This window comes from Conger conger, chromosome 5 (assembly GCF_963514075.1).
Source record: "Conger conger chromosome 5, fConCon1.1, whole genome shotgun sequence".
Taxonomy (NCBI): domain Eukaryota; kingdom Metazoa; phylum Chordata; class Actinopteri; order Anguilliformes; family Congridae; genus Conger; species Conger conger.
The window spans coordinates 11947603-11973715 of record NC_083764.1 but is presented as its reverse complement, the minus strand read 5'-3'; the positions used below and the strand labels follow the sequence as shown (position 1 = coordinate 11973715).

The following is a 26113-nucleotide window of genomic DNA, read 5'->3' as shown; positions in this document are numbered from 1 at the left end:
GATGCATGCTTTTCAATTTTCATTTAAATTGATTTTAAAAGTAAACGAAATTGACCCCAAGACTGTTACTCGGTAACATCCTCTCACCATTCTAATATTTCATTTTAAATATAGTTCAAAGTCATTTAAATTGAAGAATCACAAGTCTATGCATAAAAATGACTGATCTAGACAGACTAAAAAGTGTTTTTCATGCTGACAAACCAAGACTTGATATGGGAACAAACAACAGAAACCCGAGTACCTCCAGTGGTCAATCCCTCTCCCAAACATGGCTATGGAAGACCAGAGGATGGATTGAAAGACCACAGTTGGAGAGCTCAGTAACTTACGAGAGCCCACACACGGAGGAGGTGTGCCAGACAAAGATGTACTGGCAGCCGTCCGATTCCAGGAGGAATTCTGGGATACCCTCCCCTGCCAACGGGCTGCAGTGGAACAGGATGATGGAGGAGACCGTCCCGTTCGCCTGGTCCCGGCCACACTTTGACTCGGATGGGATGAGGACATCCAAATTGCCGTCTTACAAGGAGAAGAACAAGCGAGCGTTAGGATGATAATGGGCCTACTTGTCATGCTCGCTCGCTCGCTCGCTCGCTCGCTCACTCACTCACTCACTCACTCACTCACTCACTCACTCACTCACTCACTCACTCACTCACTCACTCACTCACTCACTCACTCACTCACTCACTCACTCACTCACTCACTCACTCACTCACTCACTCACTCACTCACTCACTCACTCACTCACTCACTCACCAGGAGGCAGTGGGCCAGAGACCCCCCCCCAGCCTACCCACCCCCCCCCCACCGAGCAGGCGCGATCACGGTGGTAAACTCGCCTTTGATGTAGTACTTTGCTTTGCGTGACATGCCGATCTTTCTCTGGTAGTTTCCGTTAGTCTTCACCTGACAGATGTTGGCCCCCAGGCAAGAGGAGGAGGTACTGTTGGTGATGCCGGAGAGCTGGATGTCGTAAATGTACTGGTCCCCATTAGACCGGATGTCCCCAGAAGCCTGGTGGAACCTGCCGAAACAGAAACACCCTCTTCGCAATGCTCTTCAAACTATACAGAGGACGGGGTATTCATTTTAGCAAGCACACAATGACGGTACATTAGACATACAGCACTGCTGTCATGGGGTGAGTAGCCCAATTCACGTTTGCATAAATGCAGGTTCAATTTTGTGAAAACCAAGATTTGATGAGAGTTAAAGGAAAAAGGAAGTAAAGAGCCATGACAAGCCTAACTCAAGAGTAACTGTATTATTTTAGTGAAAGATTGACAGTTTCCACATTATGGTATACGCAAGCCCCTAGCACAATGAACTGTTCCAACTGGTTTAGAGTAGACGGCTATTAATGTGGTCATTAGAATGGCAGCTTAGACTCTAGTGAAGATTGCAATGCAATCATTAGGAAACACATTTACAGACACCTCAAGACAGATGCCAGTGTGCGTCATTATGCAACCCAACTTTTTTTGGGTTTCTTATTTCCAGGGGGTTGGACCACAGCTTTAATCTTGCCAAGAAATCCGAAAGAGTCAGACACTCTTCCCGATAAGTTAAAAAAAAAAAAGTTTAGTTTTTTTTCCCTCCTGTATTGCAGTTAACAAAATTTTTTGCACAATGCCAAGTCACAGGGTTGGGTGTCCATTTCCATTTTAGTTCAGTCAATTCTGGAAATTAACTGAATGACAGTTCACTCATGGCAGTGAATAGCAGGGCAACATGCAAATTAAAAACTGTTCCATGTAATGTTTGCCGAGTGGACTAAAGTGGGACGAGCCCAGCCCTGGTGGGGAACAGGGGCTCACCTGGAGTAGAGGGCCCCCAGGCTGAAGTTCACTCCAGTATCGGGCACTCGGAACGTGCCGTTCACCATCACCACTTCCTGCTGCATTACGGCACATGCTGCACGCGTCTCCCACTCCAGCCAGAACTCACATGCTGCCTCATCCACCCTGTGTAAATGCACAGCAACACACGCAGACACACGCACGCACACACATACGCACGCACGCACACCAATCAAACATTAACAACACCATCACAGACATATCAAACGCTCAGGTGTACTGTGAATGTACTGGAAAAAGTGTATGACAGCAGCATCATAAACTCAGTGAGCACTTTATTACGTTTTTTAGACTTTTTTTTTTTTTTTTACTTATTGGTTTTCTGCTGCTGTAGCCTATCCACTCAGAGGTTTGATGCGTTTTGTGTTTGGAGATGCTCTTCTGCATATCACTGTTGTGATGCATGGTTATTTGTGTTACGGTCACCTTCCTGTCAGCTTCGACCAGTCTGGCCATTCTCCTCTGACTTCTCTCATTAACAACTCGTTCTAACCATTCTGTAAACTCAAAACTGTCCTGCGTAAAAATCCCAGGAAATCAGCAATTTCTCAAACCACCCAGCCTGGCACCAACAATCATTCCACATTCAAAGTCACTTAAATCACATTTCTTCCCTGTTCTGACATTTGGTCTGAAAAACAGCTGATCACAAACAGTCTCTTGACAACATCTGCATGCTTCTATGCATTTTATTGCTGCCACATGATTGGCTGATTAAATACTTGCATTAACAAGCTGGTGTACAGGTCTACCTAATAAAGTGGTCACTGAGTGTATATCATATGAGCATCTAGAAAAACCACACTGAAAATATTATTAAAAATGGAAGTATTTTAAAATGACTTATTATATGGCATTTATGGTTTATACTGCAGACTGACCTGCATGCATTTGTCTATTCCAGTGGGTATATAGATCAATATAGAGCCACAGCTATATTCAGGCCGAGTAGAAAATTCAGGCGGAGATGCTTTCATTTACTTAATGGTACTTAGGAGGTGACTTCTTTCCAAAACCAACTCGAACTTGTGACACAAAAACAACATAACTGCAGCCAAAACAAGCTGCCTTTCGTTATGTTATGCCATACAATCTAGCAAATGGTGACTTTTTAATGTTTATACTGTTCGTGAAGAGAGAACATAAAACATTCAGTAACTTTTCATTGCATTGTACCATGAAAGCACATACAATCATGAACATTTCAGCTGTTAAGGGTAAAAAAAAAAAAAGATTTTATCTTCACGCAGGCTAGCCGATGCTGGACAAAATGTTCTGCGCTGTCTATAAGTAGCTCTGCTGATGTAAAACAAGTTGGCACTTGTTTTTGGCACTGAGTACTCGAATAAACACAAACCTGCTTGAAATGTTCCACATCTAGTTTAATACTGCACATTTATACAACTGTATGCAATTGATTTATTCATCCTTCATTTTACCAGGAAACAACTCAACTGGAATTGAAATCACTAACAAGCGGGACCATAAAATATACTATATAATTTTATAAATGATACGTTAGTATATAACGTCATTTTCTGAAAGAATATCGGCAAATATAATTAAGTAAAGTCATCTTAAACCTATTTTATATATTACAAATGTTAAGCACCTTTGGCCAGAGGGACAGCAGCACTTTAATGTCAGCCGTATGCTGGTTACGAAAGCCAGTTCCCTAAGCAGCACGTCCAGCACACAGCTCCGCCAACCCACGAGCACTCACCGTACAAGTTTGGGGCTTCCCACCGTGGTCCCGCAGGTCAGCTGAATGACCGTTTTGGCCAAGATGCTGTTCCCACAGGCTGCGTCCCCCTTGGTGTAGTTCACCATGATCTTCCCGTCTGAAAGGGAGAGAGACCAGGGGACGGCGGTGTTAAAGATGTGCGATGACGCTCTCGTTTCCAGGGTAGGGGCCCCAACTCAAAACTGAATTCAGGAATTGGGGGACATGCCCAGAATGCCCAGGATTTTTTCTGTTCGTTTGTAGAATTTGAACTAACAGGAACTAATGGAATTAACCCAAGTTCTGAAGGGGGGGTGGGGATGTGGATCAGTGGTCACCTGTGAAGCCCATGGTCTGGGTGTGAACACGACCCAGGGTCTGCGTGGGCCCGCCCTGCTTCTGGCGGCACACGCTGGCATCCTCGGGACAGTTCCTCGGGCCCCCTTGGATTCCCTGGCACAGATTCATGAAGTAACTGAAACGGACAATAAATGCGCAGATGATGACCTGATTATATGTTAACAAACAGAAGAGAGTAGAGTGGAGAAAGAGTGAGCAGCCCTGGTGTGGCAGAGGTGCAGAGGCCTGCTGCTTGATCAGTTAAAGATCCCATATTGCGGAAAATTTAATTTCTCTTGGTATGTGGATTATAGATTTTTGATTCTCCAGCTGTTCTCATAAGCTTCACCAAAAACAGGTTGTGTCTTTAAGGCTCATTAATATCACTGAACCTCTGTTCTTATTGGCTGGCCAGCTCCAGCAGTCGGTGCCGAGCGCTTGGATTACTTCAGGCTACAAGGTGGGCCGCACTGAGGCTGGGCATATGCAAATGAGCGTATAGTTTGGACGTCATAAAGTTACGGAAGTCCAAACATCTCATTAACTGCACAGCGTCTTGATACAGATAGTGTGGATCTCTTTGCCGACTGTGCGTTTTGTTACTTTCAGTGTTTTCTATAGTACCTACAACTCCTACAAAGTACTATAAAATCCACATATGTTGTTTTCCACAATATGGGAGCCCTTTAACGAAAGGTATAGCAACGTCCAGCAGGGGGAGCAGGAGCCAGGAGGGTCTTACTTGACTCCGCCGTGGCTGAACTTCCAGGGGGAGGTGAGTGAGGAGAGGGTCCGCAGGTTGTAGGTCTGGTGCTGGTGCACCAGCCGGCACTCCATCTTCCTGGGCGGACACACGGCGTTGGTGGGCCACTGGAAGGAGGAGGCACAGCCCTGGGTCTCGCTCAGCAGCTTGGGGACCCCCCGGCCTGCCTGGTGGTCGCAGGTGAACAGGATGGAGGACTGCCTCTTCACTTTGACTGGGGGGGGGGGGCAAGCAACACCGTTCTTCAGCATCTCAAGACTTAGCCATCGCAGCCAAGCAGGTTCTCAAAGTTAGCACAAAGACATGGCCGTGACCTTTAAAAATGCTACGCGATATCCATCTGTATGCACACATTCATGCGCACACACCCTATTCATACATAAAACATGCAACAGGGGTTTGAGCCCCCAGTAAACTAGTACTTTGATAGAAAGGTAGCAACCCGACCTGCTTCAATAAAATACCATCATTCTTCATGCAAATTGATCTAATGTAGAATGGAAACATCCATGTCCTGTGAGCTCACCCCTTACCCTCCCCTGTGACCGCGGAGAACATAATGAACGGTTTTCTAGAACTCCATTTGTTACAATTACCGACGGTGATTGTTCATCAGCGCCTAATCGCATATTTGTGACCTCGCACTGTGAAGGGCTAAATGAGGAAAACGTTCTTCACCTTCCTGACAAAACCCCCACTTCACGTCCTTGTCGTAGTCACTGGTGGTGGAGCACCAGAGCTTCCCGTCTGTCCTGCCCACCTTGGTGCACTCCGAGTACGAAGTCCCCATATATTTGAATGGGAAGAAGCAGACATCCCCATCTGCCGTCACTGGAAGGAAACCACCAACATGGAGGTGAGCATGTGCATCTTCACATGTAATTATGTCATTATTTCTACGATGCTTTTTTTCTACTGTAGAGCAATGTATTAAAATATTAAAAAATGAAGACCTCCATGGTTTGAAAGCAAAAAGGTATACAGGATGTGTACACTTTAGCCCAAATATCTGCTGGGTTTTGCTGCAGCCAGGTCAAGTTTCTCAAGCCCTTAAGTTACTCCATAATGGTTTTAATGGTTTACTTATTAAGATTCTGTTCCACTGGGAAAGAAAACAACTAAATTTCTGTCAAATGTACCCTTTTCTGTTTACTGCTGCAAATCATCCCTTAACTATTCAACTTTCTGGATAATACCACCTTTCGAATGGTTATGCCATGTGCATTGTGAAATGAGTATAATTATTTACCATTTCTACCTTGCTAACCTTAGCACAGCACCCGAAGCGCATTACTAAAATGGTAACTTGCAGGACAGCAGCACTACATTACATTATTGGCATTTGGCAGACCCTCTTATCCAGAGCGACGTACAGTTGATCAGACGAAGCAGGAGACAATCCTCCCCTGGAGCAACGCAGGGTTAAGGGCCTTGCTCAAGGGCTCAACGGCTGTGCAGATCTTATTGTGGCTACACTGGGATTCGAACCACCGACCTTGCCTGTCCCAGTCATTTACCTCAACTGCTACGCTACAGGCCGCCCTGATGTAACTGAAGTGTGTAAATGAAGATCGAACGTCCGCCATCTCTGACCTGGAAGGCAGGGGTCTCCGCTGCCATAGCGCATAATCACGGCTTCGTCCTCGTGCCGGTAGTTCATGGTCATGGCCTTGCTGTTCCCGAACGACGTGCTGGAGGTGGCCGTCACCAGGCACACAGCACTGCCCTGGCAGCCGGGGTCCGTCACCTCCCCGCACACGTTGATACTGTAGTGGCCGGAGTCGGAGGTCACCTGCACGATCGAGGGTTGGGAAGTAAACGGGAGGAGAAACACCTACGTCAGAAGCCATTACGTTACACTACAAAGCATTTAGCAGACGCTCTTATCCAGAGCGACGTACAACAAAGTGCAGATCGAACACAGGAACCAGCGTGAAGAGGACCCAAGAGGACAGTATGGTTCCGAGCCATCTTGTCAAACAGCCACACAGCACTGCTTATGTTGTTACATGACATGACATTACATTACAGTTATTTAGCGGATGTTTTTATCCAAAGCGACTTACAGTTGATTACACTAAGAAGGAGACAATTCCCCCCCGGAGCGATGTGGGGTTAAGGGCCAAGCTCAAGGGCCCAACAGCTTTGCAGATCTTATCGTGGCTACACCGGGGATTGAACCACCAACATTGCAGGTCTGAGTCATGTGCCTTTGCCACTAGGCCACATGCTGCGCATGTTGTGCTTCACTGACACTTTAGAAATGGGAAGAAGACCCATTCAAAACTTTGCAGACTGACCAACAATCAGATTCCCACATAGGACAGGTTATGAGATGCTAAATGAAAGACCACTAAAGAGGGCCAATAAAGCCAATAAAGAGGCAAATGCCTGCTCTAGTTCACCATCAGCCAGGAGGCATCAGCTCATCAGAATTCAAGCTTATAATATTCACAAAAACTGAAATGCAAACGACCGTTTCAAATGAGCAAATAAGCACTGATCGTTAAGTCCGCCCAAGCATTAAAACCAATTACATTCCAGAAATGCTGGAAAAACCAGACCAAGCCCACATGATAAGACGTGTGGGTTGCAAGTAGTGAACATTTCCTCTAGCAGGTTGTGGGACTTGTCTCTGCACCAAAACAAGACAATTGATCAAAAAGATTTTCACAGGAGTAAAACTTGTGTGTGTGTTGTGCGCGTGAGATTCAATTCAATTAAATGTAGAATTTATTCTATTTGTATAGCGCTTTTCACAGCAGGCTGACCCGAAGACGAGAAGAAACATGGGAAATATCAACCCTAAGCCTCCAAATAGCATGAGGTGGACTCCCTAGCAGGAGAAAAACAGTGGGAGAAGTGAGAGAATGTGTGAGAAGAGTGCAATACCTCATATTTGTCACAGAGGTGAGCGTGCGAGACGGCGTTAGGCACACACGCTCAGGACCCAATGACTACAAAAATAAGAGCAGTGTGGGGGGCACAGCGGTCATACCTGTTGGATGACCCCAGACAGAGGGGACAGGCTGAAGGTGTACTGCAGCCGAGCATCGGTCAGGGTGCAGTCCTTGGTGGTGACGGAGTCTGGACACACCAGTGGGGTGGCCCACTCAAACACGTAGAGGCAGTTTGACTTCCTGATCATCCATGGCGAGCCCTACGGGACATGAGAACAGACAAGTCATGTGACTTTGCTCATGCTTGGCTTTAACAGACTGTGTTTCTCGGTTGAACCTGTGGCAGCTTTGTAAGGAGAAACAGGCACGCCAAACAACATCAATCACTCTACTGTAATTCTTGACCCAGATCTAGTTTAGCATTCATATTTTCATGGACTGACATAAATGAGACAACCAAATGAAGATGAGCATTTAAAAATTGATAAGTGTTGCTCCTCCCAGACTGTTTTTTTTCTTGACCACGTAATGGCTTCCTTGATTGTCATTGGCACAACTCTGGTCCTCATGTTGACAAATGTCAATAACAGACTCCAAAGGCAATCAAAAGCTTAGAATCAAGACTACTGAAAGCTTTCTTATACCTGCGCTAAAGAAGCAATTGAATACACCAAAAAACTATTCAGAGACAGCGGAGAAACCAACTGTCCAATTACTTTTGACCTGTAAAATGGGGGGGGGGGCGCGCAAATTAAAGGTCGCAGTTTGCATTTTAACCATATTCATTGTTTAATTTTAAATCCAATGTGCTGGAGTACAGAGCCAAAAGAACAGAAATTGTACCACTATCCAAATATTTACAGACTACACTGTATGCCCGGGATTAAAGTCTACATGTGACACAGTAATAGCGATTAACATGCCAATCACTGAACTAGTTACAGTGAATTTCCTCAGAAGCAGCTGCCTGCAATCTTATCACAGAACTGTAACCACCTACATCAGTTTAGGTGGGTAAGCGCAAGCATGCATTGCCTCAGTAGCAGCTGCCTGCAATCTTATCACAGAACTGTAACCACCTACATCAGTTTAGGTGGGTAAGTACAAGCATGCATTTCCTCCGACTCATGAGTCAGCCAACCTCTACTCTTTACTCCGCGTCAGACAGGAAACTCTCAGGAACTCTCCGGACATACCAGAGGTGACGCTAACGAGTGATGAGATGGGTCAGCAGGATGCTTACCTGGCTGAAACCCTCCCACCCAAACACTGCTACCGATTACAGGATTGTACAGAAACTATGACATCATAAGGAATGTCTTATGATGCCATGTACCACACATACAGTACATGGGTCGGTCAGTTCCGTTTAATTCCAATCCATTCAGGAATCTGACTGAAAGATCAGACTGAGACATCGTTACAATTTAAATTTCAACCTGTATTTCAATTGATTTGATTGAATGGGAATAGAACTGGCTAAATCTCTGTGCTAAAAGCTTCAGAGCACTCACCAGCTCTGTGCCTCTCTTGCAGCTGAAAACGATCAGAGAGCTGTAATTCATGGAGGAGTTCGTGGGGCAGGGGGTGGTGCTGCTGAACGATATGTACACCTCGTTGATGGCTTCGTTGATCTGCGGAGGGGACGTGATTCGGCCAATATCCTGTGGAGCGAGAGAGGCAACGGCTCACTTAATGAACAAATGCATTTACAACGTCCCACAACAACTGCATGTGCATAGTTACTAATGAAGTGTGTATTTGGCTGTCAATGCAAATGTAAGTGTCTGCCCCCCCCCCCCAAACAACCACTTGTGACAACCTCTCACAACCCTACCAAAGGGTCCCCCCACCAACAATCTAAACCAACAGTAGATCAGCAGTTTCTGAGATACCACCCTGTCTGCCACCAACAATCAAGTCACCTCAATCAAATTCTTTCCATTCTGATGGTTGACGTGAACATAAACTGAAGCTCCTGACCTGTATCTACATGATTGCATGCATTGCACTGCTGCCACACAATTGGCTGATTAGATAATCACATGAATAAGTAGGTGTAATAAAGTAAAAATGTTCCTAATAAAGTGCTCGTGGGTGTATGCAAGAATTCAGGAGGGAGATGGGGCTGTAACTCACGATGGGGGGCCCCTTGTCGGGGTCCATGCACACGGCTGACCCTGGGGGACACGTTACCCCTGGGATGGGGTTCAGCGGCTGGCAAATGTTGATGTAGAAGTCAGGGGAGGGGTCTTTGGACAGGTCCTCAGACAGGTCCTCATCCGTGGCAGTGTAGTAGCCCGTTTTGTGAATGAGAGGGGTGAGGTCAATGAGGGAGGTCCCGTTGGAGACTGAGCAGTTGACCTGCAATTGGAGAACACAGGATGATGAGACCAGCAGCGGATATGCTGTAGGATATGCTGGCATGATACATGCCTCTGTTATAGGCCCTCAGATATAGACCCTAACCCAATGTGAGCTCATATGCTGCACATATACAAGGCAAATAACACACTGAACTCTCTGGAGAAAAGAGGAAAAGGCTTGCATAAACAAAATTACACAGCAGAACATATGCACTTTCATACACACATGCAGGTCTACTAGACCTGGGTCATTTACATAATTGTTTTTTCCAAATCCTTTTTTGTACTCGATTGATCTTACCTGGTGCAATAGAGCCAACGAAGAGGACCAGAACGTGCGGCTTACACTTCTTAAGAGCATTTCATAGGTTCCAATACACCAGAGAAGCTCAGTAAAGCATAGAAATGAATTTGAATCCTAAGCAATTCCGCAATTGACCCAGGTCAGTTTGTACACTCGCACGAACGCACATACACTCACGAGACCAGTATTATAGTAACATATTTACAGTAGCATTTCACAAAATGTGATTTAAAAAACAATTAGCATTGCACAGGATTACGCATCAACTAAAACTGAAGGCTCCTGCACCTCTTCTTAGAAATAAATAATAAAGAGTCAGTAATGGTTAACCAGTCATCAAGGACACTGCAGTTCCACAGTCAGTCTAATCTTGACAAGAGGGCAACGGCCTAGCTGGTCTGAGGCCGTTTTTGTGCATCGGCCCTCCAGGTCTCACCTGCTGCTCGCAGACGAGCGGGGTGTGCCAGGAGAAGAAGTGGATGCAATTGTCCTCGTCTGTGTCCACCAGGACCGGGCCTTCCCCGGCCGAACCTTCAGACCTGCAGACGAAGCTGAAGACGCTCTTGTGCCGCAGGGTGCCGTTGGCCGGGCATACGTTTCCGCCCTCATAAGTGAGCTGCACCACCTGGTCCCGGTAGGTGAGCGTCTGCGAGAACCTCCCGCCGTTTATGGCGGACTGCCGGTCTTTGATGCAGACGCCTGTGCGACACAGGAAGTCACGGTCAAATACACTCCCGCATTCAAACTGCTGGTCGCATCAACACCCCACTGGGTCTACTTTAGGTGCCTAAAATTACAGCCACACAATTTTGACAATATAATTACGGAAGACGTACTTTATCGATACCGGTTCTTCTAAGAATTGAGTCAACTAGGCCAGCACTTTATGCAACTACCACCAGGTAGTTCCTCCATTTATTCAGAAACTGCTGATATCAAAAATATTCTAATACAATAAAAGAAGAAGTGAGGCTAACATTGCTGACTGTTGGAGCTGTCAGGAAAGCTCCCGGATTTAATACTGGTCTGTAATTCTGCATTTTGGTGATGTATCCATTTTGTAAGTTCAAAATAGACCAGCTCAATAGAGATCAGGCCAGCATGTGTTTAAAATTTAAGCAAAGGAAATACACCTAGAAATACATTCTCTTCTCCTTTGCTGAGCACATTTCTATAGCTTAACATGCTGGCAGGACCTCTTCTGATTACAAGAATGACAAAGCAACACAAGAAGCACACGACAAAACCAGAACAGATCTTTACCTGTCCCCTTTTCACATCCGAGGTTTGTCGCTTCGCCACATATGTTCAACCGATACATCTTCTGCCGGTCGACGAGGTCGTGGACCGTGTAGCCTCCCTCTTTCCTCAGGCTGCTCAGGTCAAAGAGGTGCCCTGCAAGAGGGGGGCACAAATGTGCGAGTTTGCGTGACGCACGGGAAACTGCGGGGATAGACGCGGGAATGGCACGACGCGGCGGCTGGCGTTGGAGACTCACCCGTTACCGGGTTGCTGACCCGACAGTCCCCGTGCTCGCTGCTCTTGAGCGGGCAGGCGGCGGCGGTGAACCACATGAAGGTGTAGACGCAGTCCTCCAGCGCTGTGATCAGGGTGGGACTGGAGTCCTGAGAGGATACGGGAAGTCAGGACCACAAACAGGAAGTCCGTCTGCCCTGTTACTTAGCTTTTCCGTGATGGAGTTGATGAGAGGTAGAGTATGCATGTTTGAGTGCATGTATGAATGTCTATGAGTGTGCTTGTGTGTGTGTGTGTGTGTGTGTGTGTGTGCGCGTGTGTGTGCGTGTGCGCGCCTCCACAGACTAGTGGTAAGGGGTCTGCAACTGGCAGAAATGTCAAAATTACAATGAGCAAAGCAGCTCGCAAGATATTGCTGGATGACAGCAATAATAGGTAGCTTCCTATTGTTTATGACCTTTATTGTTCCATTGGTATGTGGACATGTATAAAAGTATTAAAACATGTGCGGGTGTGTGTGAAGCAGGAGGAAGGGTTCATTCACCACTTTGTCCTTGTCACACTTGAAGCGTAAGATGGTGGTCCGGTTCCTCTGCCCGTTGGGACACTTGTCTCCGTCGGTGTACTTCAGAACCAGGACGTCCCTCTCCAGGTGGGGCGCGGACTCTGCCTCCCCCAGACTCACGTACTGGTCTCCGCTCTTCAGACACGAAGCAGAGCTGGATGGGCAGTTCCAGGATCCTGAGAAACAGGGCAGTGATTCATCAAACAACCCCAGCCATGAGTGCCACAACAGCAGATACCCAACCAACCACCTATCCACCAAATATTTACCGAAAACTACCCAAACTCACTCCATGCTACAACTTACTACAGCAGTTATGGATACCACCACAGCTAAATTGCTGCATCATAAACCTGCACCATAAAATAGGTTTTTGCTATTTTACCATTTAATGGGTATTATTGGCACAGATTCGGTATTTGTAGCGTGTTCGTAGTTGACTCATTTCAGATTTTGTATTTGTAGAGGGGGCATAATTGAGTAATTTCAGTTTTGGTAATTGTACAGTTTATTAAACTTTTTTAATCCTTTATTTTTACATGTCGTCTCATTGAGATCAAGGAGTGTGCTGACACATTTCAGCAAGTTTCCATTCAGTACTTAATAGGCTTTGTATACTGCCTGGCATATCCCACTCACCAGCTTGTGGCACCAAAGACTTGCATACGTTGATGTAATATCGCTGCTCCTTGTTCCCCATCTGCGAATCGACTGCCCAGTTACTACGGGGCATGGACAGAGGCGAGAGGTCATAGGAGTTGCCTTCATCGTCTCTGTGAGGGGCGAAATTCAGTCTGGTTAGGAGGGCGCTTGCAAACACAACTTCGCCGGAGAATCATACGATTACACGGCGAAGGTTCCCTTACTTGAAGGAACAGCTGGTTGTTTTGAAGGGGAGACAGGCCAGCGCGGTGTTCCATTCAAAAAGGTAGGTGCAGTCGGTGGTTTCCTTGATGAACTGTGGCTCCCCCTAGTGGAGGAAGGTGACAGACACCACTGATTCACACAGAGACAAACTCCAGATGAACAGGTCAGGCACATACAGTATTCTTGGACATCTCTTCACTCCGGTCTGGTTGATGTGATTGCGAGTTTGCATTAATCTCAGAACAAAGTTCAGTACACCAAATAATGCTACATACAAGGCATACATACAAGGCATACATTCCCCCCCCCAAAAAAAAAAGATTCTGCCAGGAGGTGGGTCTAAACGAGGAGAGCTTCTTGTTGAGCATGGCACGGTGTCACTAGGACATTCACACAGATAATGAAAACACCACGGTGCAAAAACATCATGTTGGAACGCTTGACGTGAGAGGCGGTGGTCGGCTCTGTGTCCACGCCACAGTGGTCCTACTGACTCACCGTGCCCTTGCTGTGGTCACAGGTGAAGAGAATCGCAGTGGACCGCTCGTATATCTTGTGGCAGGTCTCCCCATGGGTGTAGTTGATCGTTATGAGCCCGTCGTTGTAGGTCAGAGTCTGTGTGGCGAGACCTAGAGGACGGAACACCCACACGAGCCACACAACCAATTACAAAACGCAAACGGCAATTCTGCAAGCGTCTGCAAATTCCTTACCTTAAAGTTTGTGTTACAACCACAAACTGTGTGTGTGAATGTACAGATCCTATAGACTAACGTGATGACCATCACCTGCATTCTTACGGTCTCCTCTACACACTTAGTAGAGCAAGACATTTGGTAACAGGAAATGTGGTGCTATGCAAGATTAAAGCTCTTACTGACCGTGGTTCGCGCTTTCGCGATTATTTAAAAGCTCACCAACCAAACTGAACAATCTCAGCTTCAACATTTGAAAATTAAAGACCTTTGTATGTTCAGGATACATGGCTGACCACAGTATCTCTGGGGTCGGGGCAATCGTCATGACAACAGCACGGAAATTTACAGGGGAGAGCCACGTACCCGCTATCCTGTGAGTGCTCCCTTCCACCTGGCAGGAAGACACGTTTCCTGTGTCCTTGTGGGTGCATATCTTCTCTTTGAGGGAGCCGCAGACGGCGAACTGGTACTCGTACTGCTGGCTCTTCACCTTGTAGTCCTTCCCGGAGAGGGACGTCAGGTCGAACGTGTAGCCACTTCGGGGGTCTCGGACTACACAGTTGTCACCTGCGGTTAAAGGCATCAATCGTGACATGAGGCAGATGACTTTATGTATAGTCCATATACATTCCCATATTTTTATCGTGTATATTTTTCTACATTTCTCTATACTTTATTCTTACATTTGCTCTGTCATTATAATTTTGTTTTATGTCTTCGTTTTTTACTTTTATACTTATATGCAATACATTCCATACTGTACTAAAGTGGAGTTATGCACCTGAGAATTTTGCTCATATTTTATACTCATGTAAACTATGAGGTGACAATAAAACTGATGGAATGACTGATTGACTGATTTACCAATAAAAGAGATACCAGTCAAGATTGAGTCCACATAGCAACAGTCAACAGCAACAGTTTTGTGTCAGTTACAGGACACGTCTTTTCCTCTTCTAAAAGACAAGCCCCTACTGAGACCCTGCTGGCCCCCAGCCCCCCGACGCCCCCTCGTACCCTGGACTCTGTGGACGGGGCAGGCTTCCGAGGTCCTCCAGGTGAAGACGTACTCGCAGCCATCCTGCTGAGTGAACATCGGGGAGCCCTGCCGTGGACAGAGAGAGTGACTCAGGGCTGACTCCTGACCTCTCCACACCACGGACCAAGTGAGGTGGGTTAGTCAATACACACGGAAGACTGAAGAGACAAAGTGTCTCTGGAGAGGCCAATTCTACAACCTGTCGAAGTGGGCAGGAAGGTTTAAAGAAAAACACTTCGATATACACTCTTTACCGAGTCCACAGCAGAAAAAAATTCATTATCCCTTTAGTGATTGTCCCATTTGTGATTGTGCCAGTCTTTTTTCATCTAAAGGGCAGGTTTTGCCAGTTCTCTATGCCAGATGCGGAATTTACAGCCACACCTGCTCAAGTTCACACACTGTCACGTTCACCCTGGCACACTGTTACTGTTACATGCCCATAGCTAGAGCTCTCTGAAAGAGTACTCACGGGGCTGTCGTCACACTGGAAGATGATTCGGGTGGAGTAGCGGCTCTCCCCGCACTTGTCCCCGTTGCCGTAGGCGATGCTGATGGAACCGTCCGCGGCAGCCTGGGGGTTGGACTGAACGTAGCCCAGGTTCACGCCCTTGCCGTCGATAATGCCACAGGTGCCCAGAGCGCCCCCTATGGTAGAGAGGATGTTGTGTTAGTCTGTTATGACTGAAAACGGCGGCCTGTACGGATGCAAAGCGTCTGAACACATCCTGCGAGAACTCACCAGGGCAACCCGGGACCGGGGGCAGGGGTTTGCACACGTTTATGTAGAAACTCCTGGTCTTCGCCTGAGCCGACGTGTCGATGGCCTCCCAAGGGCGATCGTCTCTGGTGAGGTCACTGAGGTCATACTCCCTACCCTGAGAATCTGAACAGAAGCGGAGACAACATTAGCTTATACACGGCAAAGGCCCATTCTGCGGCTTAGCATTCTACAAATCTGTGCACTAGCAACATAATACTCCAAAAAAGTTAGAAGACTATGCTTAATTGCCAATGCTGGACTACTGCACAGCGTGGATGACTTCCCATCACCTGAAGCTCAACCTTGTCAAAACTGAGCTTCTCTACATCCCTGCTAAGTCCTCTCCGTCAATCGACCTCTCATTGACTGTTGAGGACTTTGTAGTTTCCTCCTCCCGTACGGCAAAGAATCTTGGGGTGACTCTTGATAACTGCCTCACCCTGGCTCCACAAGTATCCTCCACTGCCAGAACCTGCAGGTTCTTTCTGTATAATATACGCCGTATCTGTCATCTCCTGACTGAGAAAGCCACCCAGCTCCTAGTCCAGGTGCTCGTCATTTCCCGCCTGGATTACTGCAACTCCCTCCTAGCCGGTCTCCCAGCGTGTGCCATCAAGCCCCTCCAGCTGGTCCAGAATGCTGCAGCCCGCCTGATCACCAATCAGCCCAGGTCGGCTCATGTCACCCCGCTTCTCATTGGCCTCCACTGGCTTCCCATTGCCGCACGCATCCGTTTCAAGGCCCTAGTGTTGGCATTTCAGGCTGCTAAGGGGACTGCCCCACCTTACATACAATCCCTGATCACTCCCTACTCCCCAGCTAGACCACTCCGGTCTGCCAGCTCTGATCGCCTTACGGTTCCCTCTCTACGTGCACCTGGCGGTCGAGCTGCACGTTCACGCCTGTTTTCCGTTCTGGTTCCTCAGTGGTGGAATGACTTGCCTACCACTGTCAGAACAGCAGAATCCCTCCCCCTATTTCGACGCAGACTCAAAACCCACCTTTTCAAACTCTACCTTAGTCCTCCCTCCTGATTTCCCCTGCCCCTCCTTTCTGATATCCCTATCCTTGTCTAACCCCCCCCCCCAAAAAAATAAAAATAAAAATAAAAAAAATACACTTCTGATGACAACTATGTTTAGAACAGCATTTCCTGTGTATTTTGCTAGTTTCTGGATGTGATGCTCTGACCTATGGTAGAACCTATGCACGTGTAAGTCGCTTTGGATTAAAAGCGTCTGCCAAATGACTAAAATGTAAATGTAAAATGTAAAAAACTGTATCTAAAAAAAATAATGAGCCTCAACCACACTACACAATCTGGCACAAGGAAGGCACAGCATTTGGAGAGAAAGATGGTAGTATACAGAAAATTGAGAGGCAGTTTCACTGCAGTCAAGAACGAGTATTCCCCATTCCTCCCATTACCAGTGAGCTGACAGTCGACGGGGGCCACTGGGCAAGCCAGGGCGGTCTTGAACTCGAAGAAGACGTCGTGGGGGACATGGCTGGCAATCCCTTCCGGGAGCAGCCGAAGGCTGTTGCTGTTGTCCAGATCGCACACCAGACTGATGATGAAAGTGTTCCTGGTGCCTGGGGAGGGGTTAGAAACCACTGCTCATCAGATCACAGAGGCACCGCAAAATACCTTTTAGTCATGCCATGAAACAGGGCAATAAAGACCGTAAAAATAAAATCTCCTAAATCTGCCAACCAGCTATGCACACCAATAAAAGTGGGGAAATTGTTACAATAAAAGTAGGACTGCTCTAACGTGCTTTTGACAAAATTATTAACGGAACTGGAATACAAATGCAAGAGAAATGGGTAAAGTCTGTGGCATTAAAACAGGAGCGCTACAAAATCTAAAATACAAAAGAGGAGTGGACTACAACTACAGTACACATCCTAAAAGGTAAAGTACATAACTTTAGCATTTCTGCTAATGACATTGAGTAACATTTATGGCCGGATGGAAAGTGTAGTTCAGAGCCAGTTCACATACACTCCACAGGTTCTGGCTCTGGACTTCCAATTCCCACCATGCACCGTTCTGTTAAGCCTTTCCTGTTCAAGAGCGAGCACTTTACGGCGCCTCTACCTGTGGGTGTGTCCAAGGCCCCTTTGTAGGTAAGTGTGAGCACGCCGTCCGTGGAGAACTGCAGTGACTTCTCCACTCCCACGGGGCCCACAGGCTTCCCATTCTCCATCTCGCATCCAGCCTGGTCTGGACCACACTGGGCTACCGGGCCGCAGATATTCAACTGTGGGTAAAAGAGCAACACAGCTCAAGAATTAAAGGCCACTCCATCCTTTGATTTGTGACAATACAAGCTGAACTCCCCCTCATAAGATGTGGACACAAATCATGTATTATTTTGTCCACATGATGAAATACGGGCTCCTGATGAATAGGCATTCTTAAAAAGCAAGAAATAAGTAAATTAGCTGGGCTAAAAGTGAATAGCTGGAGCCACTAATAGTAGCTCCTGACATCAAAACACGATTCACGATGGACAGCCCAGAAAAAGGAATGCAGTTTCTCTACAGCTCACCAAGAAAGTCTTCCCATTTCCCTTCGCTGTGTAGCCATTCGCATTTCGTAGGGGAAGCAGGTTATACTCAAATCCTGTGTTGGGGTCCTTAACAGAGCAGGTCTATAAAGATAAAAAATAATAATAAAAATTAAAAAATTAAAAAAACACCTCGATTTATGATTACCAAAACATTAGTGCAGTGGAATTCTGCAACATGGTCTTAAAATCAACAGAAATGGCAAAATTCAGCTTTGTGGATGTGTTAGAAAATGTGTTGGCTTGTCTGTTTCCTCACATTTTTATCATCTTCAGTGCGTGAGATGGGACACGCTGCATCTGTGTGCCACAGGAAGATGGAGGTGCAGTTCTGGCTCATGATGTAACGGGGTCCGGACTGAAAGACAGAGGAGTCTTGACTGAAGCTCAGCATATTAGCTAGCACTTCACAGGAACTAGGCGCAGATCAACTCGCGGTTAACCTCAGAAGTATTACGGACAACTTCAATATCAGACTAACGGACTGTCAGACCCTATGAGTTGGCAGAAATCACTTTCTGCTAAACAATGGGCTCATTCGAATCACTTCTTTTTCACGTCTCTTTTCTTTTCCTTGCTCTTGACCCGGAAATCTATCAAGGTCCGCCATTTTTAAGGATATTCCAACCCTATTAAATGTTCCTACTAGAAGCCAGAAGTAGAAGTTAGAGCACGGAAACACAACCACATGCTTTAACCGTAACTGACGTGGCTTCGAACTGACGTTTGAAGGAGCAAGGACATTCCATTTGCCTAATTGGCCTAATTCACATTTTATCGATTGGAAAGAGCCCAATGACATAGCCATGAAAGAGAGTGGAGACGGGTGAAGAGTCTTGGGTCAGAGGTCAAGCGGGCAGTTCTCCTCACCACGGCATGCTTGCTGCAGACCAGGTGGATGAGGGTGGTGTAGGGGGTGGTCCCTCTGTCCGAGACGCAGGTGGAGCCACCCGTATACTCCAGCAGGAGTCGGCCCTCGCTCTCAATGACGGGTCCTCTCTGGGCCACGCCCATGTTGCTGATCGACACCGCCTCCGTCACACCGCCCTAAGACAGCCCAACAGACAGATACAAACAGACACACAAATAGATGGATGGTAAATGGACTGCATTTATATAGTGCTTTTATACAACGCACTTTACAATGAATGCCTATAATTTACCCATTCACATAGACACTCACACACACCGGTAGGCAAAAGACTGCCATGCAAACAATCAGCTCGTCGGGAGCAACTGGGGGTTAGGCGTCTTGCTCAGGGACACTTCAACACAGCTACGGCCAGACAACCTAAATTAATGTTGCAAAACTGGCAACACTATTTACAGCAATTTACACCATGGTAAATACTACACGTAATTTAAGTCGATTTGCAGCGAGTGTTAGTACTAATAGTGAATCACTCTGGTGCATCGGTGCATTCATAACTGTACATACTGTATTTGCAAACTATTATCATAACTATAATGGTGGCAGTTGCAGCCTAGAGGCTAAGGTACATGAATGGGACCCGGAAGGTTGGTGGTTCAAGGCCTGGTGTAGCCACAATAAGATCCACAAACCTGTTGAGCAATCCTGTTGGGATTGTCCCCTGCTTAGTCTAATCAACGGCAAGTCGCTTTGGAAAAACGCGTCAGCTCAATAAGAAATTATAATGATTATATTATATAATTATAATTATTATAATTATGAATGTTATCATTATTAAAGAAGCACAGAGAACACAGCTGGCTGACCTCCTGGGGCACGTATTTCATCTCACAGACAGAGGCGAGTCTGTCACAGCCAGTCACGGGGTTGATGGGACGGCACACGTTGATGTAGTACTTCCTCAGGTTGCTGGGGACAGACACGTCCATGGCTATCCAGTTCTTACCCCCGCTCCTCTCCGACCGGGTGAGGCTGGAAGACACGCATGGGGGGGGGGGGGGGGGGGATGTGACCACTACTGCAGCTAAATACGGTTGCATTCTACAACCAAAGTCACTAAAGTATTCAGGTATCTGAATGTGATGTGCAGATGTGGTTAGTCTGAGTAGCGCATACTGGAACAACTAGGTGTGGGTGACGCAAGGTACTGCATGGGCACAGTGGCTCACGGGTTGGTCAAACCCGGCCGTCTACACAAAGAACGTTAGTTAAAATAAGCTAATTCTGAAGAATAAACAGTGTACAATGTCTCTGTCAGCGGAGACAAAAAAAAAAAAAAAACACGCCATCGAAAAAGCCATATTGCACTGTACTAAACGTCGTTATGGTTACAGACGATATTGGTACACAGCCATTGTGAGGTAACCTCACCTGGATAAGTCGTACTGCTGCAGGGAGTTGGGGTCAGTCACCACACACTCCTGCGGCCGCTCTGGGCAGGCGTATGACGTGTACCACTTGAAGTTGTAAGTGTAGATGTCTTCTACCTGCGGGTCGCCAAAGAAGACTGATGTGAAACAACATGAAAACAGCTGCAATCCCCAAGCCATTCTCAGGCACTGCTTGGATGCAGCACTCCCTTATGCACCGGCCGAACTCTGCCAGGACTGAGGCTCGGTGCGCAATGGTCGAACAAAACCTGGTTACCTGGTACTCGGGTTTTAGCAAGCAGTACTTTTGAGCGTTACCTGGTACTAAGGTTTTAATAAGCAGTACTTAAAGGCTTCAGAAAGGAGTGAAATATTTCAGGAGTTGGTACTCGGGTTTTAGTGAGCAGTACTTCAGTAGGTAGCGAGATATTTCAGGAGTTACCTGGTACTCGGGTTTTAGTAAGCAGTACTTCAGTAGGGAGCGAGATATTTCAGGAGTTACCTGGTACTCGGGTTTTAGTGAGCAGTACTTCAGTAGGGAGCGAGATATTTCAGGAGTTACCTGGTACTCGGGTTTTCCGGCCCCGGCCTCGCGGTCACACAGGAAGGAGATGAGTGTGGAGCGCTGGGTCTGCTGCTTGTTGTTGTACTTGGACCCGTTCTGGTAGGAGAGCTGGATCATCCCGTCGTAGTAGGACAGCTTGGAGTTGAACTCCCCCAGACTCCAGGCGTTGCCGCTGAGGACACACAGGGAGCAGGGGGTGTGAGGACATCACCGCTACATTTGGACCGTGATGGCGGGTGGACAACCATGGGCCTACACACATATGCAGTTCAGTTAAGGCCACCTTTAAAATAGCAGCAAATGTGTTGCTGATCTGGTGCAGAATCAAATACTTTAACTGAACAACTGAAACGAATAACAGGACCAAGGTTAGCCACCTCAGCAGTAGAGTAATGGGCCTTAACTGCCAACTTCGCCACTCATTATAAATCAGGCTAAGGTTTCTGTTCACGATTGACATTTAAAACATGATCAGTGTTCATTATATGCCGTTACAGTCACCACATAGAACACATTACACAGCCAGGATGGTAACAGTGTTAACAATGCATGGTAGCATAAAACCTGAGTAAGACCTGGAATGGTCAAAGTACTCATTCCGATTATCCATCCCTGCACCTTCAAAAAACAGGTCCCTCCAACCGGGTTACACTTGCCTACTGTCCACCTGACAGGCTCCTGCCTTATCCTGACACTTGTCTGCGGTTACGGCACCGCAGACATTGAGGAAGTAGTTATAGTCTCCGCTCGACACGTTGTATGAGGCCTTCTGCTTGGTCAGGGGGGAGAGGTCAAAGGAGAACTCTGCAAGAAAGGGGCAGAAAAGGCATCTACTCATCACTGGTCTCAAAAATGAAAGACAAATGAACAAAAACATAATAATGAAATAAAAATAGGAGACCAGTCCCCCTTCCCCATGAGGAGGTGCTGGAGAACAGGTCATGCGGCCTACCTGCCAGGGGGTCCTCCACCGTGCAGTTGACCCCCTCGGTCTTGGACAGGACGCAGGCGGCCGCGGTGTGCCACTCGAACTCGTACACGCAGCCGTTGCTGGAGACGCTCTTCATCACAGGAGCGCTCTCCAGGTCCCCTGGGAGAAGGGCAGGGAAGGTCAGGTGTGGGAACGTCGGGAACGTCGGGCTCAGAAACGGAACGCCGCTGCCAGGCGGTCTGTTCTCACCGGGTCTGCAGATCAGCGTGACGATGGTCTGGATCCTGTTCTTGCCCCGGCACGTGTCCCCCTCCGTGTACGTCAGACGGATGTTGTTCTGATCCATCCTCGGTGGAGAGAGGAACTTCCCCAAGCTGAGGGTCTTTTCTTTTTCTGATGAAGAGAGAAAGCACCGATTAACCTCCTGAGACGTAGGAGAAAAACTGTTTAAATATTTTACATTTCAAAATATATATTTTATTTTATTTTACTCGAAGGGCCATTATGTTAAGGGCAATACTGTATAGAGCTCAGTGAAGCCAAAATGTAATGTCCTCGTTTGAGGGTGCAGGAGGAGGTTAAATTAAACATTAGCGGCCATATTCGTAGTTCACAGTAAAACATTTAATTTGCGAACAGGAAATCTGTTTGTGCTTCATATGAAGGGACTCTCTGGTAATGAAGCACTGAAATGAAGCATTGCAAAGTCCCTGGGAGATATGACATGAACCTGAATAATATAGATATTGCTCAATCGGACCTAACGGGAACATGAATTCCCGTTAGGAATTTAAGGAGAATGAGGCAGGATTGGGCACTCACCCACGGCACAGATAGCAGCCTCCTCTGGGCAACCCGCTGTCGGCCCCTGCCGGAGGACTTTGTGACAGACGTTCATGTAAACGCGCCTTCCGTCTTGAGCACTGCCGTCCACCGCTTCCCAGTTCTGGAGCGGGTCTGGCACTGGAACACAGAGCGAACGCAACGCCATGAGCCTTACAGACAGGCGCACGCGCGCGTGCGCACACACACACACACACACACACACACACACACAGCAACACACGCTAGGCTGGGACAACCTCCTCAGACCACATTTCAGACAACAAATCTACCGAAACAAGCCCTGAAACTATTGACAAAAGACAGTTGTATTTCCGCAGGATACTGAAAGAAGACCGTAGATCCGTATGCCATGGCTCTTGGGTTCTAACCGCAGTTGTGTAGAAATTAGTAAGCGAAGCCGCAGACAACAAACATAAGCTAAGCAGGAAGTCATATGGAAACAGTGTGGGGTGGATGAGACACCTGTGACTACAATGGAACTTTTGTGCTTTTTTTAAGCACAACAAAAACAGCCTAGCGCTCATCTGGACATTAATATGTGGCTGGAGTATATGCTAGATGAACATGCTTGTCGCTCACTTGTGGAGTATCGAGTCAAGGGCGAAAGGTCGTAGTGCTTCTTGCCAGACTGGACGCGGCAGAGAAGATCCTCCTCCTCCTTGACACAGGCGTACGCCGTTTGCCAGTCAAAGTAGTATGTGCAGTCGGTCTCGCCCGTGAAGACTGGAGACCCCTTCCCGTCGTTACCTTGCAATTGAACCCAGACAAAGAGGACAATGTATACACAGGATATACATCAATGCACAACTGAGGAGCTGGGCTTTGCGTTGGACCATAGGTACAAATTCAACAAGACCGCAGTCTTTCGAGTAGCCCTTTTGAATTTCAGCGGCCACATTCAACATAGCCCGCATAAGGAAAAATGTTCTCATTACTCTGCTGTTCTCCTATAGAGTTTGGTCTCCCTACACACCATTCAAACCTAACCTAACAGACATAGCGAGTCCAGTCCAGTCACTCTTATCCACCCACTGTAGTTAATTTGCTTTATCTCCAGTACATGGAACTTGCTTCCATTTCCTAATCCCTTCACCTCTGGTAATTCAGGCCAGCTGAGAGAAAGGACAGCAGTACAGAACCATAAAAAATAACAAGAAGAAGACTTCTCTGTGTTCACTGGGCAGGAGGTCTATGGGAAACCACTGAGAAACGGCAGTCTCACCGGCTGTCTTGTTGCACTCAAAGTTAATGATGGTCATACGCTGGAAGCCTGAGCTGCAGATACTGCCCCCGGGGTAGATGAGAGTAAGGTCACCGTCAGAGTACCTGCAACGCCACAAAGACAAAGGCTTTCACACCTATGTGTGATGTACTGTATCAAAGGGCAGCCATCTTTGATCTCCTGTCACTACAGTTTGTCGCAGGAGATGTGAATCAAAAAGCCTTGTAACAAGGTATGAAGAAATTCCAATTGTGTCGATCCTGAAGGAAGGACCAACTCATGTCCAATGTAAACAATGCAGAATGATGCTTAAATACCCACATGGAAAAAATAGTGCTCCAAAGATTTAGATTTATAACTTAAGATACAATTTGGCCAGATTACTACAAACATTAAATGTAAGTAACAGCATGTGGATTGAACCAAGCACAGTGGATTTTACCATTACCTTTAAAGTAAGCACACTGGGACAGGACAAGTGCTCTAATTGGTCAGACAACACGGATACTTTCACACCTCAGCGTTTGATTGGTGTATCGGCCGGCGATTTTGAAGACGTCCCCCGTTTCCTTTGCCTGGCAGGCTGCGACGTGACCTGCCCGGTCTGTACAGCCGCTGACCGAGATCTCCCCGCACACGTTCATGTAATACACGTAGCTGTCCTTCCCATCGCTGCCCTTAGCCACCGCATAGTACGATTGCTCAGAACCTAGGTAAACAACACATAATCCAGATAAAATAGCACACTGGACTGAAAATTACAGAGAGATTCCTGTCAACAGTCCTGATACTAAAACTTTTGTTTTAGTGAATGTTACAACAGTATCTTGTATTTATCAGTCAAATAAGAAGATGATGATGATGATGGTGATGGTGGTAGTCGCGAGATGTATGAAGGTGGAAAATGGCCGCGTCCGAATCAGCGCACTAATACAAGTATACAAGAGCTATACATAGAGCATACAACTTGTATACTCAATAGTAGGTAAGTGCACTGATTTGGACCTCCCCATGGATTCAGCCAATGCGTCACTGTCAGATTGCGAGAATCATGGGGCTGGCCTGGAGATTGGATGCCTGGCATTCGAAAGCTGCTGATGTTAGGTCTTTGTTTTGGGTGTCAGTTTTGGCTTTGTGCTCATCATGGCCTTTTTCCCTGCTTGCTATATTGAAAAATCTATTTTAAAAAGTTGATCGTGAAAGTCAGATTGTGAGAATTTAACTTATGTTGCCGACTTAACTTCGCCCTCTGGTGGTGGATGTCATTACCGCAACCTTTCATCAACGCAGTGAGGTGTGTGCTAGAGGACGGACCGACACGGGCAAGCGGACGGGAGGTGACAGAGGCACCGCGTCGCCCCCCGCAGGGCTGGGTGTAGGGTACGCTCAGCTGCACTCACTCCCCAGGGTGAGGTGCCTCAGGTCGATGGAGATGTCGTGCTGCTCGCTCGTCAGGGTGCAGTTGTGGCTCTCCAGGTAGTCCCTGTGGCAGGCGTACTCGGTCACCCACTCGATCTCATAGCGGCAGTTCTCATCCGCAATCATCTTGGGGTTGCTGCCCTGAGGACCGTCCCACACGGTCAACACAAAGGGACAACATATCTATCCGCCACTATCAAACAACTGAAGTTCGGTGGACAGTGGAAGGGGGGAGGGAGGGAACTCATTTCTTGACTAATATCATGCAGTGAGCCATGGAGGGCATGTATTTTGTCTTTCTGTAATCATTTTAATATAATATTTAAAGGGGCCCGTGTAATCTTAGAAAAAGCTATAAAACATTGCCAAACTGCTTTGTTCCTGAACAACTCCTGAAGAATAAAGATAAAAAGATATTCTAGATGAGAGCGGACTCCCTTTTTTTCAACTGTAATAATTTTCACAAATTTTACATTTTGTTAAAATAGTTACAATTCGTATTTCTCTGATTATGGCCTTGACAAATGTTCTGTTTTTCTTTCTGTTATTTTTCCTGTAACTCTGTATTATTGTAGATGATGCCAAGGT

General features: G+C 46.9%; 1 protein-coding gene across 1 annotated transcript in view; it reads right to left on the bottom strand.

Moving 5' to 3' along the window:
• igf2r (insulin-like growth factor 2 receptor) overlaps positions 1–26113 on the bottom strand; it is a 39088-nt gene that overhangs the window by 4740 nt on the left and 8235 nt on the right. Inside the window, exons 8-45 of the mRNA XM_061241966.1 lie at positions 25507–25666; positions 24623–24815; positions 24107–24210; positions 23464–23631; positions 22861–23001; positions 22288–22431; positions 22060–22197; positions 21764–21911; positions 21105–21279; positions 20544–20659; positions 19979–20144; positions 19112–19288; positions 18501–18599; positions 18224–18325; positions 17770–17932; positions 17097–17261; positions 15648–15791; positions 15378–15553; positions 14884–14971; positions 14230–14433; positions 13667–13797; positions 13168–13271; positions 12941–13074; positions 12281–12477; positions 11759–11885; positions 11524–11655; positions 10697–10959; positions 9730–9954; positions 9105–9254; positions 7689–7850; positions 6284–6482; positions 5369–5521; positions 4670–4904; positions 3927–4063; positions 3589–3706; positions 1824–1970; positions 846–1030; positions 333–522 (exon numbers count right to left, since the gene is read on the bottom strand). Of these exons, the coding sequence (XP_061097950.1) occupies positions 333–522; positions 846–1030; positions 1824–1970; positions 3589–3706; positions 3927–4063; positions 4670–4904; positions 5369–5521; positions 6284–6482; positions 7689–7850; positions 9105–9254; positions 9730–9954; positions 10697–10959; positions 11524–11655; positions 11759–11885; positions 12281–12477; positions 12941–13074; positions 13168–13271; positions 13667–13797; positions 14230–14433; positions 14884–14971; positions 15378–15553; positions 15648–15791; positions 17097–17261; positions 17770–17932; positions 18224–18325; positions 18501–18599; positions 19112–19288; positions 19979–20144; positions 20544–20659; positions 21105–21279; positions 21764–21911; positions 22060–22197; positions 22288–22431; positions 22861–23001; positions 23464–23631; positions 24107–24210; positions 24623–24815; positions 25507–25666 (5960 nt within the window). The remainder of the gene's footprint in view (positions 1–332; positions 523–845; positions 1031–1823; positions 1971–3588; positions 3707–3926; positions 4064–4669; positions 4905–5368; positions 5522–6283; positions 6483–7688; positions 7851–9104; positions 9255–9729; positions 9955–10696; positions 10960–11523; positions 11656–11758; positions 11886–12280; positions 12478–12940; positions 13075–13167; positions 13272–13666; positions 13798–14229; positions 14434–14883; positions 14972–15377; positions 15554–15647; positions 15792–17096; positions 17262–17769; positions 17933–18223; positions 18326–18500; positions 18600–19111; positions 19289–19978; positions 20145–20543; positions 20660–21104; positions 21280–21763; positions 21912–22059; positions 22198–22287; positions 22432–22860; positions 23002–23463; positions 23632–24106; positions 24211–24622; positions 24816–25506; positions 25667–26113) is intronic.